Raw genomic sequence first — 20,513 nt, 5'->3', positions numbered from 1 at the left:
TTTCCAGACAGTAAGGGGGGGTTTCAACACAATTGCGCTGCTGGGTATAATGTAGTATAAAAAACTCTGAGTTTAGTTTGGTTAAGACCAGAAAGAAATGACACTGGACACGCTTATAAATTTGTATTATTTTATAAATGTAAAAAAGATAAACATATACATACACAATAGAACTAAAACATGAATCTAAAAACATATAAGGTTAAATCCCAAATAGTATGCAGTGTCTCCAAGGTTTAGTGTGAAAATCCCAATAATGGGAATAACTCAGTTCAGATCCTGAATTGATTGTTAATAATCAGGTAAATCGGGGTATCCTGCAGTAAGGTGTTGGTAATGCCAGTTTAGCATGTAAGCAAACATGCACTAGGTGAAAGGCAGTTCAAATGGTTATAATAGGGTAATTGGGATTTTCTCACCCATATATTGAAGGTAGTGGGGTGCTAAATGGATGTTTGTTTAGCTCAACCCTGAAGTAGAAATGACTCCCAATGGCGGGGTCCGACAGCCGGGGAAATCTGTGGGAATGGAAGCGGTATTGTCGGCGCTCGATAGCGCTACAGCAGGCGTCCCCAATGTGGTGATCCGGGGGACCGGCCGTGTGGTGGTGGAATTCACCCTTGACGGAGTGACAGCGTGTCCTGCTGGCGCCGTAGGAGCTGGAGTTGCAGCGGCAGACACAGAAGTTCATCGGTGACCGCGTGGAGAGCCGGTGTCAGATGTGCGGCTAACAGTGAGCAGTTACTGTTGGGCTGGAGGCGGGACCTTGGAGACACGTCTAGAGGTCTGAGTAATTGCGTCAACGCGTTTCGTACCCTCTGTGGACGGGAACTTTTTCACAGAGGGTACGAAACGCGTTGACGCAATTACTCAGACCTCTAGACGTGTCTCCAAGGTCCCGCCTCCAGCCCAACAGTAACTGCTCACTGTTAGCCGCACATCTGACACCGGCTCTCCACGCGGTCACCGGTGAACTTCTGTGTCTGCCGCTGCAACTCCAGCTCCTACGGCGCCAGCAGGACACGCTGTCACTCTGTCAAGGGTGAATTCCACCACCACACGGCCGGTCCCCCGGATCACCACATTGGGGACGCCTGCTGTAGCGCTATCGAGCGCCGACAATACCGCTTCCATTCCCACAGATTTCCCCGGCTGTCGGACCCCGCCATTGGGAGTCATTTCTACTTCAGGGTTGAGCTAAACAAACATCCATTTAGCACCCCACTACCTTCAATATATGGGTGAGAAAATCCCAATTACCCTATTATAACCATTTGAACTGCCTTTCACCTAGTGCATGTTTGCTTACATGCTAAACTGGCATTACCAACACCTTACTGCAGGATACCCCGATTTACCTGATTATTAACAATCAATTCAGGATCTGAACTGAGTTATTCCCATTATTGGGATTTTCACACTAAACCTTGGAGACACTGCATACTATTTGGGATTTAACCTTATATGTTTTTAGATTCATGTTTTAGTTCTATTGTGTATGTATATGTGTTTATCTTTTTTACATTTATAAAATAATACAAATTTATAAGCGTGTCCAGTGTCATTTCTTTCTGGTCTTAACCAAACTAAACTCAGAGTTTTTTATACTACATTATACCCAGCAGCGCAATTGTGTTGAAACCCCCCCTTACATCTTGTTTACCTTTATGAGCTGGGCTAGCTCATCCAGCACGTGCAGCAGCTGAGTAGATATTTAATCGGTGTAGATCATCTAACACCTATAAATTTACTTTACTTCACTTTTCTTTTATTGGAGCGCCAGGAACGTTAATTGGTCGATACCACTTTGGTATCATTCCCAATTTACAACTTCTGTTGTTTTCCAGACAGGACCAACTTGTATAACTGTATACAGTATGTTGTTACGTCTATGTCTGTGAGTTATTTACTATTACAGAAGTATACAGTGTAATCAGTATGTTTTAAAGCTGTAACACTGCCACCTTGTGGTTGTATAATGTGCTGAACTAATGATCAGCCTGTGATTTCGCTTTCACATAGAGATTGTACTAAAGGGGAAAATTTACTAAAGGAAATTTGTAAAAAATAGGTGTATTTGTATCCAGAAATACACTTATTTTTGACATTTACTATCCCGAAAATACGGCAATTCATATTCGTATTGACAGCGCATCAATACGACTACGAATTGCCGTATTTTTGGGATAGTAAATATCAAAAATAAGTGTATTTCTGGATACAAATACACCTATTTTTTTTACAAATTTCCTTTAGTAAATTTCCCCCAAAATGTCATACAGAATAGATATTTAGCAGCGATGACTGTTCAATTGTTTCTCTGCAGGTTTGAAAAGATGATCAGCGGGATGTACATGGGGGAGCTGGTCAGGCTGATCCTAGTTAAGATGGCAAAGGAAGATCTGCTATTTGAAGGAAGAATTACAGCTGATCTCTTAACCACTGGACACTTTGAGACTCGCTATGTCTCCGAGATTGAAAAGTAAGACCATGAATAACATTCAGTAAAGTGAAGTCTCCTATTACATTTAACACTTAGAGTGCCAAGTGAATTTGCCAAAATTGGTGTGAAAATTGGCAAGCAAACATTTTTATGCATCATAATGACCTGTAATGTTAACCGTATATAGGAAATATAAAATGTGATGTGTTAAGGTTTGTGAGGCTATTCTCGTTCACACAGTGGTGCATCATAGCTACTCAATGGAATACAGAAATGTCCACATACATCAAGGATCCTTGCATGATAAATAGCCCTTCTAGGCGTGCCATGCTGTGGTGTGACTTTTTTCTTTAAATAAGAATCTTATTCACATCGCTATGCATATAAAACACACAAGCAGACCTGATTAAAATGCTGGTGAACATGATATCCGGCATGCCTATATTCTGTTGGTGACTGCAGTTGAATCTGTTTTCCTGGAGTAGCCTTTAATTTGCAGATACAACTGCAGTCACCCACAGAATTGTTGTATGCTATGATTCGGATGAATGTAAAACTCAATTTTGTTACCCTGATGTATTGGGATGATGACAATAAAGTTGAATCGAATCTCAATATAGGCATGCTGCATATCATTTTAACCAACAAGGTCTGCTTATGCATCTTTTATGTGTAGCAATGCAAATAAGACCCATTTATGGGAAATAAAAGCTGAGTTGAACGGGTAATGCCAGATCACTCATGCCATGCGTCTTGTGATGCCCCATAGAGGCTAGGCGGTAAATTTACTAAAGCTTCTAAAAGTGGAAGTGGGGTGGTGGTGGTGGGGGGGGGGGGGGATGTAGTATTGCCCATATCCCAGCTATAATTTATCTATTGCATCTTAGAAAATGATAGACAAAATCTGATTGCTATGGGAAACAGTACCACTTTTCATTTTTGAAAGCTTTAGTAAATTTACCCCCAGATGTTTGGGGACACATCTATATGTAACATTCGCTGTTCCCCTGAACATTACTACGTAATACCGGGAGGTTTATACATAGCACTAAATGCAGCGTACGTGACTGTTGGATGCATCTTACGTCTGCTGTACTGTCCCACCTGACACACTGTTACCATCTATAGATAGGAAGCAGAAGTGGCTATTACTACATGGCTGCTTCTCTTTTTTTGAAAATGTACTTCCCTTACCCAACATAGCTATCTCCCTGTAATGTCATGCACAGTTCATGGGCTGAATACCATGTCTGTATGATACGCTGCTTCTGTGGCAGTATGTGGTTATAATAAGGCTGATGTATTACAACTTTTACTTTTTAATCCAGTTGATCCTTATGACCTTTTCAGGGATAAAGAAGGGATCAAAACAGCCCAGCAGATCCTTACCAAGCTGGGACTGGAGCCCTCACACGAGGATTGCGTGGCCACGCACCGAATCTGCCAGATTGTCTCCTCTCGCTCTGCCAGCTTGTGCGCAGCCACACTGGCTGCTGTCCTGCGACGCATTAGAGAGAACAAAGGTGTAGAGCGGTTGAGGTCCACAGTGGGAGTAGATGGGTCCGTGTACAAGAACCACCCACAGTAAGTGAGAAGCAGAGTCGCAGGGCCTGATTCAGAACTAATACAGCATGTGCATCTCCATCACATCCGTGGTACATCTCCGTCACATCTCGGCCGCCTCTCCACTGGGGCTGGATGGGGGTAACATGCACCTAATGGGGCATTTGCACACAAGCTAACTGAATTAGTGGGAAGTAAATGCAGCCGTGGGCTATGCAAAGTTATCTTAATGCAAATATCAAATGGACCGCTCAATCCTAGGGTTCTAATTAGCAATAATCACAATATTGGCTCAAATATTTTATCTTTGCGATATCCCTAAGCTTCCCTTACATTCTCTGCTATGTATGCAGGAAATCCTTGCAGGGACAGCAGTTGCATTGAAATCCCCACGGGCAGACTTATCAGTTGTCCCCAGTGTAGGGGTCCCCTGTATACCATATACATATACCATGGTTCATCAAATATGAATATAAAATGTGTTGTCTTTTCCATTTGTATTTTGAGCTGAATTCACGGTCAAACAAATTATAGTAAATTTGACAAACAGAATCTCTATGAGCCATATGTGGCCGGGATCTATCGATGGTCTATTCATTTCTACAGACAAATTCAGCAGAGGTTGCAGTTCGGAAAAACGTTTGTAAATTTGCCGACCACGGAGTCCCGGGCACAAATAGAATTGAATGGTTACGAATGGGTGAATTCGTACCCATTGGAGCTTGGTAAATTTTCCTAATAGTGTACATATAGATACAAACACTATTTATATTTATATATGCAGCTTTACAAAGCTGAATTACGGTGCCAAGAGCACTGGTAGTGTAATTGCCAAGTCTGGGAAGGGTCCATCTGTCCCTGCAATTTTCAGCTGAAATAAGGATTTTCCTCAGATGCCGGTTAATCCTTCATGATTTAAAAAAAAAATACAATGTTTTTCTTCTAGCTAGCAGAAAACGCTAAGCGCTGTAGGCGGCAATGGCTCGCTCTCTACAATGTGATGTTGTAAGAATCGGGCGTTAATGGAGAACATAATTGGCTCCCAGCAAAAATTAACCCCAGAATGAATGTGTGTGCAGGTACATGTGGTAGGGAATATAGAATGTAAGCTCCACTGGGGCAGGGACTGATGTGAGTGTTCAAATATTCTCTGTAAAGCGCTGCGGAATCTGTGTACGCTATATAAGAAACTGGTAATAATAATAAATGAATCAGGCCCAGTGCAAGCCATTGACTAGTATCCCAAATGACTAACAAGTCATTTGCTGTGTTTTAAAGCTCTATAGCTTATGACTAGTTGTCTGGCTTCAGCATTCCGCCTGCTGCTTGTATAGCTGCCTACATTTGCAAAGTCTCTGATGGGATCAATCTTCTGGAACGTTTTATTATCACATTGCTGTTGCAGATCTCATTAACTTACATTTAGGTCTGACTGCATAGACAAGCGTCTTAGCTGGCCTCCAAACAGGGGGACTAGGGGGCTGATTTAATACGGGAAAATAAATGAAATGCAACTGCAGTTCCTCGGGGTAAATAATAAGAGTCCTGCGTATTTTCTTTAGAATGTTTTCCGGTACTCTTTACCTAGCACGGCGCCCACGATCTTGATCGTGGGCATCGTGAGGTAAAAAATCGCGTCGGTCGCGTCGTATGCGGGCTAAAGATGCCCGGACGCGACGCGACCGACGCGATGTCCACGATTTCCCATTGAAAACCATGTTAAACATGGACATCGCGTCGGTCGCGTCGTGGCCCGCCATAAATGTGCACACGATGGCCGCGACGCGATGCCCACGATTTGCCATAGGAATCAATGTTAAAAGGCCCGATGGACACGATTTTCATGTTAAATGGCTGAATGGACCCGATTTTACCATAGGAAACAATGTTAAATGGGCCTTAGAGCCCAAATAGTTACCCTAAACTCTGAAATGGCCCCCCCAATTGTTTACGCCACCCCACGATCAACGTCAACCCGAAGCGTGGCGAGCGCAGCGAGCCCGCGAGGGGCGGCGGTACGCATCCTCCGACCTTTTCATACCCCCACTATCCACGTCGGCGTGGAGTTGAGAATAGAATAGTGTGGCGAGCGCAGCGAGCCCCGCGAGGGGACGCGGATTCCTTCACAGGTAAACGCGTCCCTTCGCGGGCTTCACAGGTGTCCGCGTCGCCATGGACACCTGTGAAGCCCGCGAGGGGACGCGTATAGCTGTGAAGGTATCCGCGTCCCCTCGCGGGGCTCGCTGCGCTCGCCACGCTTCGGGCTCGGTGGCTCGCTGCGCTCGCCACACTATTCTATTCTCAACTCCACGCCGACGTGGATAGTGGGGGTATGAAAAGGTCGGAGGACGCGTACCGCCGCCCCTCGCGGGCTCGCTGCGCTCGCCACGCTTCGGGTTCACGTTGATCGTGGGGTGGCGGTAACAATTGGGGGGGCCATTTCCCAGTCAAGGTTGCCTATTTGGCCTCTGTGGCCCATTTAACATTGTTTCCTATGGCCACATCGGGTCCATTGAGGCATTTAACAGTAAAATCGCGTCGGTCGGGCCATTTAACATTGATTGCTATGGGAAATCGGGTGCATCGCGTCGCGGGCATCGCGGGTACATTTATGGCCGTCCGCGACGCGACCGACGCGATTTCCATGTTTAACATGGGTTTCAATGGGAAATCGCGGGCATCGCGTCGGTCGCGTCGCGGCCAGACATAAATGTACCCGCGATGCCCGCGATGGGCGCCGTGATAGGTAAAGAGTACCTGTTTTCCACTTCCACTCCAGTTACTGGGCAGGACTGCATAGGCAGCATGGTGGGTCTGTGGAGAGAGGGGGTTAGAGGCACCGCAGGAACAACTGCTTAATGCACAGAAAGAGTTTGGTAAGAACCAGTGTGCAATGGGGAGAGACAGAGGAGTAATTGTACTATCCGGCACTTTTCAATGTCTCATGTTTTTATCTGCTGGATTTAAAGGGCAAATAATATGAAATATTGTATTCAATATTATTGTCCCTTTAAATCCAGAGGTAAGACAGCTGAAAAAGTGTTGGCTTTGAAATGTGCTGCATAGCAAATATTTGAAGTGTACTCCTACGTTTGTTTTCAAGTAATTAAGCCACTGTCCCAATTTTTGTGTGACAGTCACTTTTCTTGGGATTGTGCCGCCCGGGGCTGTCAGTGTCCCATGGTGGGGAATGGGGGCATTTGGGAGTCCCCCCTGCCTGCCGCTGCTCTGCTCAGCAGAGCAGTGGGGAATAGATGCCGTGCCTCTATTCATTATATCAGAGGGGATGGGTGCATGTCCAGCAGCTTACACTGTGCTGTCCATGCCCCCCAGTGACCCACAATGGGGACGTTGCTTGCAACAGCGGCATCCCCACAAATCTATGCCCCCTTTGACATAGGCCACACAACCTTTTGAGTGTCCCGATACACAGATTGAAAATGTGGGGAGGTATCAATTAGGTCTATTTTTTTTTAAAGATCGTCTAGCAAGGTCACTTTACTAAGACTAGTCCTTGTAGTCTTATCACTTGTTTTTGGGCCAGAGGTCTCTTTAACCGCTTCGGTGGTATGGCTGGAAATTTTCCAGGCTTAGCTACATTGCCGCAGCGGGCTGTCCCGGAAAATGTCCTGGCATACCACAATACAGTATTTAGGTGAGCGCAAGTGGTGCCTCCAACAATGGCACACACCTACATACTGTACACCCCCCCTTCCCCCCACTCACCTGTCCTCTCCCCCCGGGCACTTCCTGCTGCTGATCATCACTCCCCCTGCAGTAGGTAGTGGCTGCAGCTTGAGTGGTGGGGTTCCCTGGGGCAGTACAAACCTGTCTCAGTAGGTTTATCCTGCCCCAGGAAAACCCACCACTCAGGGGTTAAAAACTGATAAATCAGCCAGCCAATCAGCTCCTAACTACCATGTTACAAAATCCAGTATTTGTTTACCAGACAGACTATGATTAACCCTTTCTAGTGGACCTGGGGTCGTTTCCTGAGCAAGTGTTGTTTTGTCTTCACCAGCTTTGCACGGCTCCTCCAGAAGACTGTCCGCAGACTTGTGCCTGACTGTGATGTCAGATTCATCCGTTCAGAGGACGGCAGTGGGAAGGGCGCTGCCATGGTGACCGCTGTAGCATACCGACTTTTCGACCAGCGTCATGAAAGGGAGAAGACACTTGAAGCCCTGAACCTTAGCACCGAGCAGCTCCTACAGGTTAAGGATATCCTGAGAGCCGAGATGGAGAGGGGCCTGAAAAAGTCAAGCCATGATGAGGCCACAGTCAAGATGCTCCCTACTTATGTACGGTCCACACCTGATGGCACAGGTGAGCGTTCCCTGCGAATCTTGGGGATTGTCTGGTATCAGAACATTCTATCATACTCACAGTCTGTGTGGTGACACATGTGTCATTTATACACATTTTTGAGGTGTTACACAGGTTACAAAACAGGAAATGCAGGAGAACACCATTCACATGGAGCCCAATTCACCAGTGGTTGTAGTTTTGTTACATTGCAATTGGATTACTGTACATTTGAACAATGTGTGAATTAGCCGGTTATGGTATTCTGGGAAATCTCTCTCATGATCAGTAAGGCTCTATTCATGTACATAGTATAATGGAAAACATCACTATTGCATCATATCTATGCAGTGTGTAGTAATGTTTTGCAGCCATTCAGGAAAACTTACCTGACCGGCACTCCCCCTACGTTCCCACCAAGTGGCTTGAAGATTGACATATTGGGTACGCTTCAGCCATGTAGATGGGAAAATTAAATGAAGAAGCAAAACAGACATTATATTTATATCCTTACTAACCCCTCCTTCCCTATTATATGTTCTAACATTAATCATCGAGACCGTTGGAGAAATCTTACCATGGAGTTATTTTGGCATGGTATACCCCTTCCCTATATATACTACAAAAAAGAGAAAGGCCTTGCTATCAGGTTACTTCTTCATAATTTTTTTTTTCATATTAAACGGACTTGTTTAGAATATAGACACAATAAAGTAATATACTGTACCCGGTGTAGCCTGCAGCCTGTACAATAACGGTGCCATTCTCTTATCTTTCAGAGAGAGGCGACTTCCTGGCACTGGATCTTGGAGGCACTAATTTCCGCGTGCTCCTGGTGCGTGTTCGGAACGGCATGAGGCGTGGGGTGGAGATGCACAACAAGATCTACACCATTCCCCAGGATATCATGGTCGGGACCGGAGAGGAGGTAAGATGCCCCGAATATAAGGCTACTCTGGAATACTACAAAAATCCCGTCTCCCTTTGTAATTCACTACTGCCGCCATTGCATTAATATACACATGGAAATTTGGAATTGACCAGAAATGATCACATCGTATAAATAAGATGTTAAGTCACAGTCTATTACTCATCATAGTTGTTGACTGAACAATGTTACTGTATGTATTTGTATGTCCTTGCGGTTTGTTTGTTTGTTAAATCATCCTGATCCGTTTATGCATTGCAGCTTTTCGACCACATCGTCCATTGCATTGCTGATTTCCTGGAGTACATGGGCATGAAGGGAGTTTCGCTGCCTCTGGGATTCACCTTTTCTTTTCCTTGCCACCAGAACAGCTTGGATGCGGTAATTGTCACCAGAAAAAGAATGTAGAGTGTGTAACCGGGTCATTATCATGTGTGAATACAAACCACATGAACTAATACTGTGTGTATATAAAGTATTTAGCCCCCCTGTCTCTGGTTCCTAGCTTTTCGGCTTGCTGAAATGATCACTGTACTCATTGCAACGGACAGATTAATATCAATACTGCATACAATTATTGTAAAAGGAAGCAATTTGTTAGACATCTCAGATTTCAGCTTTGTTTATTGGCAAAACATTCATATTCTAACAAATACAGTACCATAAATGATATGTACTCTATATCACTACATACAATATATTGAATAATAAACAAAGCAATTCCTCTATACAGTATACTGTAAATGGGGTCAGTACAGTGAGAATTATAGGCTCCTCAACTCTCCCCCCCCCCCCCATTTAAATTCATAAATTGGTTTTCCTTTCTCCATAGGGCATTCTTCTAAAGTGGACAAAAGGCTTTAAGGCATCTGGCTGTGAAGGAGAAGATGTGGTGAACCTGCTGAAGGAAGCCATACACAGGCGGGAGGTGAGTACTCTGCAACATAAAGGAGGAATGGCACAATGGGCCTGGTTCTGGGTAGGGATGGGCACCAACCGTCAATGATTTGAAATCATCGATGGTCTGTGACCAATGGTGAATATTTTTACCGTTAATAGAGGAGAACCAGATGTTTTACCTGCTACCACTGGTACAGAGCAGCCAATTTAGTCCCTTCAAGTGTTGGGGCACGGGGCTTAACTCCATCCATGACACCAATGAAGACCTTCCCCCATGCTCTGATTGGCCCACAGCTCATTTAACACTAATACATATGGTTTTACACACTCAAGATTATCGATCAATGTTATTATTGATGGATAACCCACCAATTGCCATCTTCTGTAAAAAGGGGCAGACTAGATGGGCCAATTGGTTCTTATCTGCCGTCAAATTCTATGTTTCTATGTTTCTGTAATTATACCGGATGGTGCATATCAGGAAATGTCCTTAACAACCATGTGTTTAGATGGATGCTCTCGTCATGGCACTTTGCATGATCTTAGTTTTCACTCCAGTCCTCTTTTGCTCTCCCTATAGGAGTTTGACCTGGATGTAGTGGCCGTTGTGAACGACACAGTGGGCACTATGATGACTTGTGGCTACGAAGACCCACGCTGTGAAATGGGACTGATTGTCGGTAAGAGAGAACACTGCTTGAAAGACTATAAACATATTTAGTGTAGGACTGAGGTAGACTGGTTTAATCCTGGCCTGTAGTTTCTATTTAACCCTTTAAATGCCAACGGTGCTGTGAGAGATGTACAAAATATTCACTAAAAATGCCGGCCTCGCTCACAGCAAGGATTTTTTAGGGTGCAATATTTTACTAGGCTTCAATTAAATGACTTCAGATCATTTTCTGGCAATAACTAAAGTAATTTATATTTCCTGACTACGACCCCGGCATTTTTAGCGGATGTTTTGCACATCTCCCATAGCAACATTAGCACTCACAGGGGTGTATTCAATGCGGCCGGCGAGGGGGTTAAACGGCGAAAACAAGCAATCCTTACTGCTTAACCCTGGCCCCGGGCGCTCACCCTATTCAACGTTATGGGGGAATCCTTGCTGCCGGATTCCCCCAAACAGCGAGGCTCACCGCTAATGCAGGGAGCCCACCGCTAATGCTGCGAGCCTCGCTGTTTTAGCAGCCGCATACAAAAACAGCGTGTTCAGAGGGTCAATTGAATACTGACCAGCGAGCAGGCAGCACTTCTCACTGTCACAGCTCGCCCTCCACATTGAATACACCCCATCTGGCAGCCATAAGAGGCAATAATAGTCATTAAAGAAGATGCCACAATCATGACATGAATGTTTTATTAGGTACTGGCAGCAATGCCTGTTACATGGAGGAGATGAGGAACGTGGAGCTGGTGGATGGAGAGGAAGGTCGAATGTGCATCAACATGGAATGGGGAGCGTTTGGGGATAACGACTGCCTGGAAGATTTCCGCACAGAGTTTGACAGGGCTGTGGATGAACTCTCCCTAAATCCTGGCAAACAGAGGTACATTGCTCCAAAAACCTTGTTCTTCAGCTGAATGAGTCCACATAAAACTCTCACGTTTTGTGCATAAAGACCTCAATTATTAGGTGGACCGGTTTTAAAACAGGGAACCTGAGATCACATTATTTGTACATACAAGAGGTTACATTTACTAAATCTTCTAAAAATAAAAAGTGGTAGAACTTTTCTCTATTGCATCCTAGAAAATGATAGACACAATCAGATTGGTTGCTATTTACCCCAAGGTGTCATCCTCTGGTTGTGTTCTGCAAACCACTCTAGTTTTGCATCAGGATATCTATATGGTTGCAGAGTATATTAAGGGCTCCTATCCTTTACAATTAAAAAGACTAGTACCTGAAATTTTCTTAGGACATAAAATTTGTATTGTATGCCGAATTACTAAGACCTATAAGAACCTCTCCAGCTTGTCATGTCAAGATGGCTTCATTACAAGTTTAAATAGATAGATTTGGTGGAAAGGACAATGTCCTGGGGAATTCAGACACAGGGAAGTCCTGCACAAATGATCTGGGCTCAGTTATGGATTATATGTTTGTGTGATGTACTAATGAGGTGTCTTCTGGCTGTAGGTTTGAAAAGATGATCAGCGGCATGTACCTGGGGGAGATTGTCAGGAATGTTCTGATAGACTTCACCAAGCGCGGCCTCCTCTTCCGTGGAAAGATATCCGAGAGGCTGAAGACCAGGGGCATTTTTGAAACCAAATTCCTGTCTCAGATTGAGAGGTGAGCAAGGATAGTTGTGTTGCTAATTATCAAATCAATCTAGAACTTCTGGATTTGCTATTTTCTGATTGTTTTTTTGGGTAGTCAGCACTAGTGGCCAGCAGGGGTGAATTTAGGCACCAGGCTGCCCCAAGGCTCAACATTATAGGTTGCTCCCGACCAGGAGGGTATTAAGAGAGAAGGAAGCCCATCCGCAGCCTCCTCTGTCCGGACCCGCTCCTCTCTGCCGGGAGCAGTGCCTGAGCAGAGTCTGAGCACTAGAGCACATTTTGGCAGTGCTGCTGCCTTCATCGCTGGACTCCGAGAGTCATTGTGTGTGACTGCAACCATTGTGAGTGTGTGTCAGGTGCCAATGTGTGCCGCACACATTGCACCACTTATAAATACACCACTGCTCCCAAGTGTCTGCGTAGACACCCTCCATCCATCCCTCCGCCGCGGAGGACCTAATTGAAAGGACGTGGGACTCCATCTTTCTCAAGCCGTGTTGCATCGTCAGCATCCCCGGTGATTCTGGCTGCCTCCGGATCTTGGGCTGTCTTCAGTGGTGGCACTTTGGTGTCAACCTTTTTGAGAGTGACACCTGGGTGTGGGCTGCACTCCCTGCACTTGTTTAGTGACTCCACTATCTTCCCATAATGTCACTCCTCCCTTCATGTTAAGGCCTCCAACTGCTAAACCCACCCCCTCCACCGCAATTTACTGACCACTGCTCTTCTCCTCCCTCACTGTTTGCAAAATAAAAGAATAAGTTGCAATGACACAAAAAAAAATCACCTGGCTTCACTTGGCAATGGGCCTTGCTGCTTGGTGATCATTCTCTGCTGCCGACCCAAAAACTGTCACCCCTAGGTATCTGTCCCTCATGCCTGGTGTGAAATCCACCACAGGTTAAATTGACTCGCGTATTTTCTTTTCTTGGCAGTGACCGCTTGGCATTGCTGCAGGTGCGCTCTATCCTACAACACCTTGGCTTGGACAGCACATGTGATGACAGTATCATCGTGAAGGAGGTGTGCACAGTGGTGGCTCGGAGAGCTGCTCAGCTCTGCGGGGCCGGTGTAGCTGCAGTAGTTGACAAGATTCGGGAAAATCGAGCATTGAGCTCCCTGAAGGTCACAGTGGGAGTGGATGGGACCCTCTATAAGCTTCACCCGCAGTAAGTAATTGGCAAAGTCTCTTGTGACGATTAATATGCAAATTAAGGAAAATGGTTTTATTAAGAAGGACGCAGTATTATGAAGTCTTATGAATTATGCTCTGGTCATTATTAGTGCTCCTGATTTAATCCACCCATGGGGACAGTGATTTGTGAGTAATGAGAAGGATGGTTACATTTTTACATTTTTCACTCATGTTTTCAAACAAGATTAATCCCAGATGCATCAAGCTTCAAAAAGTGATCAGTGGAAAGTGATAAAAAAACACAGCCAATCAGCTCCTACCTGTCATTTTTCAAACACAGACTGTAACATGGCAGGTAGGAGCTGATTGGCTGGCTGTTTATCACTCTCCATTTTATCACTTTGTGAAGCTTGATACATCTGGCCATGTATGAGAACCATTAATATCGTTCCTAATTATAAAGGTTCCACATCTTTTTTTTTATTTAGTTGCTATATATCAATTCATAGAGACTAATGTGTCATTTTATCTAAGCTAGTTTAACAATTTATTGAGTATTCAATATTATATATTTTTATCTATAAAATTGTGTGTATTAGTTGGTACCTATCAGCCTTGTTTGATTGTATAGCGCAGAGATTGTGTTTCAAATAATTTTGTTTGGCACTTATATGGAAGTAATGTTAATATGCCACCACTAGCAAATTGAATTATCTGCGGCTGTATTTTAAATGATATATAAAATAAGGTAATACTTTTTTGGGGGTATATTTCACCCAAAATTATATATATATATATATATATATGAAAGAACGATTACGCATACTCGCCTACCTAACCCTTTCCTTGAGGGAGAAAAATGCTCTGCTCCTGGACTTCCCTGGTAAAGTCTGATTGCCATCACCTGTGGTGAAACACCTTTCTTATCAATCAACTAGCTCACCAGAGGTGCTCATACATTACCAGGGAAGTCCAGGAACAGAGCGGTTTCTCCCTCATGGAGAGGGTCAGGTAGGCAAGTATGCGATTATGTCTTTAGTTCCTTACATCTTTGGTGACCATGACAGCATGGTCTAATACAGGGGTAGCCAACTCCAGTCCTCGAGCGCTCCAACAGTTCGTGTTTTCCAGCCCACCTATCAGGTGCACAGGTGTAGTCATTACTAATGACTTTTAATACATTTTAAAAAAAGATCCACAGGTGGAGTTCTTTACTTCATTTGTTACGGGGACCTGGAAAACGTTAACTGTTTTCAGCGCTCGAGGACTGGAGTTGGCTACCCATGGTCTAATATAACCAATTTACTAAACAAACATCTGTAGACTGTGTTGCATGGACAATCCAGAAATGACAGACCTGAAAGAGTTAGATGCTGTGAATCTATTAATAACTGTTGTTTTTTTCCATTTCATTGCAGTTTCTCGTCCATCATGCACCAAACTGTGAAAGATCTGTCCCCGAAATGCCAGGTGACATTTCTACAGTCTGAGGATGGCAGCGGTAAAGGAGCCGCACTTATCACCGCAGTAGCGTGCAGGATCCGGGAAGCCGGCCAGCGCTAGGATGGAGAAGCCAAAGGACTTGTTTGAGGGCTTTCCTGTACAGAGACTTGTTAACGGACCTCTTACATCCTCACTGCTAGACTCCGCTCCTCTGGTCTGGTTGATAAGCAGAATTCCGGATACAGCCTATATCAGCAGGGATTTTGCATGCATATGACCACACCAATAACAGGGAAACGTGTACATAGATATCTATTATTTTATTTTTATGTAGAATAGATCAAAGGACATAGAACTGGCCACCCAGTGTTGCACAGCGCCGTGTTTCATGTTCTAGTGGCTACTATAAGCCTGCATCCAAGACTCTTCTGCATAAGTGTTGGAACGTCGCATTCCCGTAGGTCCTACGTATGAAGTCTTCCACTCTGCAGATTTACTACTGCTACAGTATGTCTGCAGACCAGGTTGGGATTACAGACGAATTGGAATTGCAAATAGTATGCAGTGTATAAATGATGTCTCAAAGCACATTAACCGCGCCATTCCCAAAGATGAATGGTATCCTAAGGTTCATTATAGGAAATTAGTGAGAGTTGTCAGCAAAAAATATAATAATTAATTCTCCTGCCCCATTATTGCTCAGCGTTAAGTGAGATGAAACTGAAAAATCGAGGTTAATGATATTGAGAATTTACAAGGACAGAATAATGCAAAACGCCGCATGTGACCTGGAAATTAGGCAAATATTCCACTACAGAAAATAAAAGGAGGATTTTGCCTTTAAACTTTACCTACAGCAGATTTAATGGGCACATTTAGCTGAATATAAGGTCACCGTGCCCCAGAGGAAAAGGGACATATTTAATCTGGGCCAATATTTCCCGATGGGGAAAATATCTGCACTCCACTCACCTATTCAATGCTGACGTTACCGACAGCATTGCAAGGTGTCAGATTCAACTTTTTTAAAAGTCAGATCGTTTTTTTTTGGAAACAACCGCGGATTGTTGAATTCACAGACTTTTTTTGACAATCCTCTGCCGTTTTCGCCGATCCAAGGACTTTCCGACACTCGACAGACGAAGCATCACTGTCGGATCGGACGAAAAAACCCCTAATAGTTTCTTTATTCTTACTATATTTTTAAGACTTATTTTTCCAATAAAGTAAAATATAACAAAGCTGTTGTAATTTATAAATGTCGTTAAACTCTAGTAAAACTTCTGGTAAATATTGCATCATTGAATGTAGTAACAGTATATGAGTAGTCATTATATCCTGCAACACTTGAAAACTATAACCAATCTATAGTATAGGACTGCACAGCGAGGTGATGGGAATAATATATTTTTGGGATATAAGCAAAAGCAATAATCCACCTCCATAGAATGTGTAGAGCGCCTGAGGCCCATGTTCATGTTATAGACAATTGTTTATTACATACCTTTTGAGCGGTCCTGGTTTAGGCGGGATATAGGGCACTATTCTGTCAGTCACCATATTTCTCCCAATTGCTGGGAATTAGGGAAGTTCGCCTCTGTTTACCAGGGAGAGCAGGTGTTTACCACAGCTAGTACTATCGCATTTCACAATAGGTCTTTTAAGGAGTGGGCAGAGGGTGGCCTCCCACTTCCAGGGCCGGCAACAGGGGGGGTCAAGGGGGACAAGTGTGATGGGCCCCAGCGATCTGGAGGGCCCCAGAGCTTCCAATGCACTGACATGACCACCGCCTGTACTAGCTGGCCTGTCAGTGACCCTCGCAGCCCAGCCGTCTACTGTGTACCATCTGTGTGTGTGTGGCTGAGTGTGACTTACTCACTGTGTGCCACTGCCATCTACTGTGTGTGCGCCCTGCCACTTGGCGCTCAGAGCCATCTACTCTGTGTGTGCGCACGGCCTGGGGCCGCAGACGCACAGCCGTGAAGTCCGCACCTGAATGCAGGCTCTGGTGCAGTGAAAGGTTCAATGAGGCTCATGCAGAAGAGGGTTGTATGGATTTGGGATTAGGTGGGGGGCCCCAGAAATATCATTGTACAGGGCCGCAAGATTTCTGTTGCCAGCCCTGCCCACTTCAGAGGTACTAGGTTCACCCCTTTTTGTATGTATGCCACCACAAAGCACAAACTTTGTCCTGATTTTGGGACCAATGTTAGGAGGTTTGTTATTTTAGGATAAGAGTAAATAATTAGTGCTATTGTTGTTGCTTATATTGTTAATTTATGTTAAGTCTATATAGAATGTATTTAACCTGTTAGAGTTTTATTACTGGTGTTGAGCACCTTGTAACGCTTCAGTTGCTGCTCTTTGATAATTTGCCTTTCCCAAAGAATAATTGTGCACACATCTTCAGACCAATGAATACTGGTGTTCAGTACAGATCTATATTTCTGCACGCCAGCTGCATTCTGTATTTATGAAACATCTATTATGCACAAAGATTAAAAAAATTTTAAGTATAGATTTAACTTTCTACCGGAACTCTATAAATACAGACCTATAAATGCTTATATTTGCTGATATAGTAATGTCATGTATACACTCCAATGTAACATGGTCTCTCACAAAATGGCTGTCTGCTTATGTACCTACATGTTTGTTTCAAGGTCTCACCCAAAATGGCTGTCTGCTTATGTACATAGTGATAGAGAAGCTGTGTTTTATTTATATTTGCTATCTTATTGGCTTTCTGTACTTGTAACTTCATAAAGTTGCTAAATGCTTTTTAGAAATATGATATGTGCCTAGTTGTGTCTTTGTTGTACCTGAGTGCCCTACCTACCGTACTTGCCTATATAAGACAAAGGTTTCGGAACCTCAACTTGCTAACACTTGGTTGATCTTTTGACAACATACAAAAGCTGAACTTGCACTTGATTTATTTTGGTGGCTTGCAAAATTAACGCTATTTTGAAATTACATTAATTGCATAAATTGCATAAAACAAATTATCAGGCGCAAAATATAAATGCAGTGCTATTAACCAAAATCTCCTAAATTTAGGCTTAATTAGAATTTACTGATAAACTTAATGGCAACAATATAACAAGATTAGACCGCGCTAATATGAATAATACATTTTTATTTAATAAGAACAATGAATATACCACACATTAATGAATAAAAAGAAAATTGGTAAAAAAAATATTAATAATAAACACCACAATTTAAGAAAAATTTGTATAGAGATGATTCCACAGGCCCTGCTAAAAGTAAATGCAATTTTTTAATATATCAATACAATGTCCTATTAGGCCAGCACAATATCCTTCTGGATTATTAATATAACCTCTCAACGCTATGCTCCAACTCTGTGTCTCCGTGCCCAAAAAGGATTGCACTTAGCCGAGCTATATTAATTAAGTTATATAAACGGCAATGAGGTAATGGATAAATGGCCGTTGTAAGTAGCAGTCTCTAACGCTCAATGGAAAAATTGTTGTAAGGTGAATTGACACCATGAATAATAAATATATGAGGTGGTAGAAGCATCTTATCCGGTAAGTCTGTCGCAGCAAGCTCCATACAGCTGGAGAGATGGTTTGTCTGTGCCTCTGTCCATCCCTCTGTGCGGCTGGAGGGGATGTCAGGACCGTGCTGGATTACAGAATGGCTTACAGAGTGACGGACAAGTGCACCGACAAACCATCTATCCACCTGTATGGAGCTTGCTGTGGCAGACCTACCAGATAATTTGCTTCTGCCACTCCATATGTTTATTATGCTGGCCTAACGGGTCATTATATTGATATATAAAAATTGCATTTATCTTAAGCAGGTCCTGTGGAATCATCTATTTACAATTTTTCTTAAATCATGGTGTTTACTATTAATATTTCTTTTAACGATTTTATTTTTGTTAATTTATGTGTGGTATATGAATTGTTCTTATTAAATACAAATGTATTATTCATATTAGCGCTCTCTAATCTTGTTATACTCTTTCTAGAGCTGGCCTGCCACCTAAACTGAGAGGTCGGGGGAGAAGTGCTCTAGTAAGGGAGGTTAACCAAGAATCCATTGGTCACTCTGTCAGAGATAAAACATTATTTTGTGGAGACAGGAGAGCTTTCTAGAAGGACAGCCATCTCTACAGCAATCCACCAATTCGGCCTGTATGGTAGAGTGGCTAGACGGAAGCCACTCCTTAGTAAAAAGCACACGGCAGCCTGGCTGGAGTTTGCCAAAATGCACCTGAAGGACTCTCAGACCATGAGAAACAAAATTGTATGGTCTGATTAAACGAAGATTGAACTCTTTTGTGTGAATGCAAGGTGTCATGTTTGGAGGAAACCAGGCACCGCTCATCACCAGGCCAATACCATCCCTACAGTGAAGCATTGTGGTAGCATCATGCTATGAGGATTTTTTTCAGCTGCAGGAACTGGGAGACAAGTCAGGATAGAGGGAAAGATGAATGCAGCAATGTACAGAGACTCCGATTGGGGCGACCCTAAGCACACAGCGAGATATCAAAGCAGTGGCTGCAGGACAACTCTGTGAATGTCCTTGAGTGGCCCAACCAGAGCCCAGACTTGAATCTGATTGAACATGTTATTTATTCGTTTTTTTATTTTTTAATACATTTAAAAACAAAAAACTCAAAAAACATTTTTCCCGTTGTCATTATGGGGTATTTTTTGTAGAATTTTGAGGGAAAAAAAACTAAATTTATTTAATTTTGGAATAAGGCTGTAAGATAACAAAATGTGGAAAAAAGTGAAGGGCCTGTGAATACTTACCGGATGCACTGCTTTATTTTTAAAGATCCAGTAGGTTATTGATGAATCAAAAAATGCGCTCCCACGCACATCCCATCGCACAGCACATAAAGTATGTTCTGTCTGCACTTTTTGAACTAGATTGCATTGCGTCTAGTTTAAAACGCACGTGGCACATGGCACTGTGTATGGGCGGCATAACAAATAACACTTGTTGACACACACTATCTGAGGGAGCTTCCTATAACACAAACAATGACCTCATTTTCATTGTGAGCAAGTGTTAGATGATGTTGAATAAAGGAGTGGTTGACAACCATTGCATAACGTGTTGGCTGGGGCTGGTACGGATTGTCCCAGGACTGATGCCATTATACCTTGGTTGTTACAGGTCAGTGGTCAGGGTTCCAACTTTGCAATGCAACTCTAAAATGTCATCCATGAATGATTATGGTCTGCTTAAAAACACTGTTCATGAAATCTGTGTCTAGGCCACCACACTGTTTCCCCAGTGTGGTGGCATACTCGACAAAGACTGCGGGTCAATCACACCCACCCACGCGCTACACAGCCCTTCATACATTTTAGCTCCATTTTCTTTCATGTGGACCTTAATCTAGCAGTGCTGCTGGTGGGCATCTCGGTACAAAGCTTGGTGTATGTTGTGTACTTGTGCACAGTAGCGGTGTTCAAATACACATCTGCAGCAGCATTAGCATACAACTG

General features: G+C 43.5%; 1 protein-coding gene across 1 annotated transcript in view; it reads left to right on the top strand.

Moving 5' to 3' along the window:
- Positions 1–17,803, top strand: part of LOC146075361 (hexokinase-2) — a 49,535-nt gene extending 31,732 nt beyond the window's left edge. The window contains exons 8-18 of the mRNA XM_083184515.1: positions 2,327–2,482; positions 3,794–4,027; positions 8,028–8,332; positions 9,091–9,239; positions 9,501–9,620; positions 10,072–10,167; positions 10,720–10,819; positions 11,509–11,692; positions 12,286–12,441; positions 13,367–13,600; positions 14,985–17,803. Of these exons, the coding sequence (XP_083040641.1) occupies positions 2,327–2,482; positions 3,794–4,027; positions 8,028–8,332; positions 9,091–9,239; positions 9,501–9,620; positions 10,072–10,167; positions 10,720–10,819; positions 11,509–11,692; positions 12,286–12,441; positions 13,367–13,600; positions 14,985–15,129 (1,879 nt within the window). The 3' untranslated portion in view covers positions 15,130–17,803. The remainder of the gene's footprint in view (positions 1–2,326; positions 2,483–3,793; positions 4,028–8,027; positions 8,333–9,090; positions 9,240–9,500; positions 9,621–10,071; positions 10,168–10,719; positions 10,820–11,508; positions 11,693–12,285; positions 12,442–13,366; positions 13,601–14,984) is intronic.
- Positions 17,804–20,513: the final 2,710 nt, after the last annotated feature.

The sequence above is a fragment of the Crinia signifera genome, chromosome 4, assembly GCF_055691185.1.
Source record: "Crinia signifera chromosome 4, ASM5569118v1, whole genome shotgun sequence".
In the NCBI taxonomy this organism is placed as follows: Eukaryota; Metazoa; Chordata; class Amphibia; order Anura; family Myobatrachidae; genus Crinia; species Crinia signifera.
The sequence above is the reverse complement of the archived record's forward strand: the minus strand, read 5'-3'. Positions and strand labels throughout refer to the sequence as shown.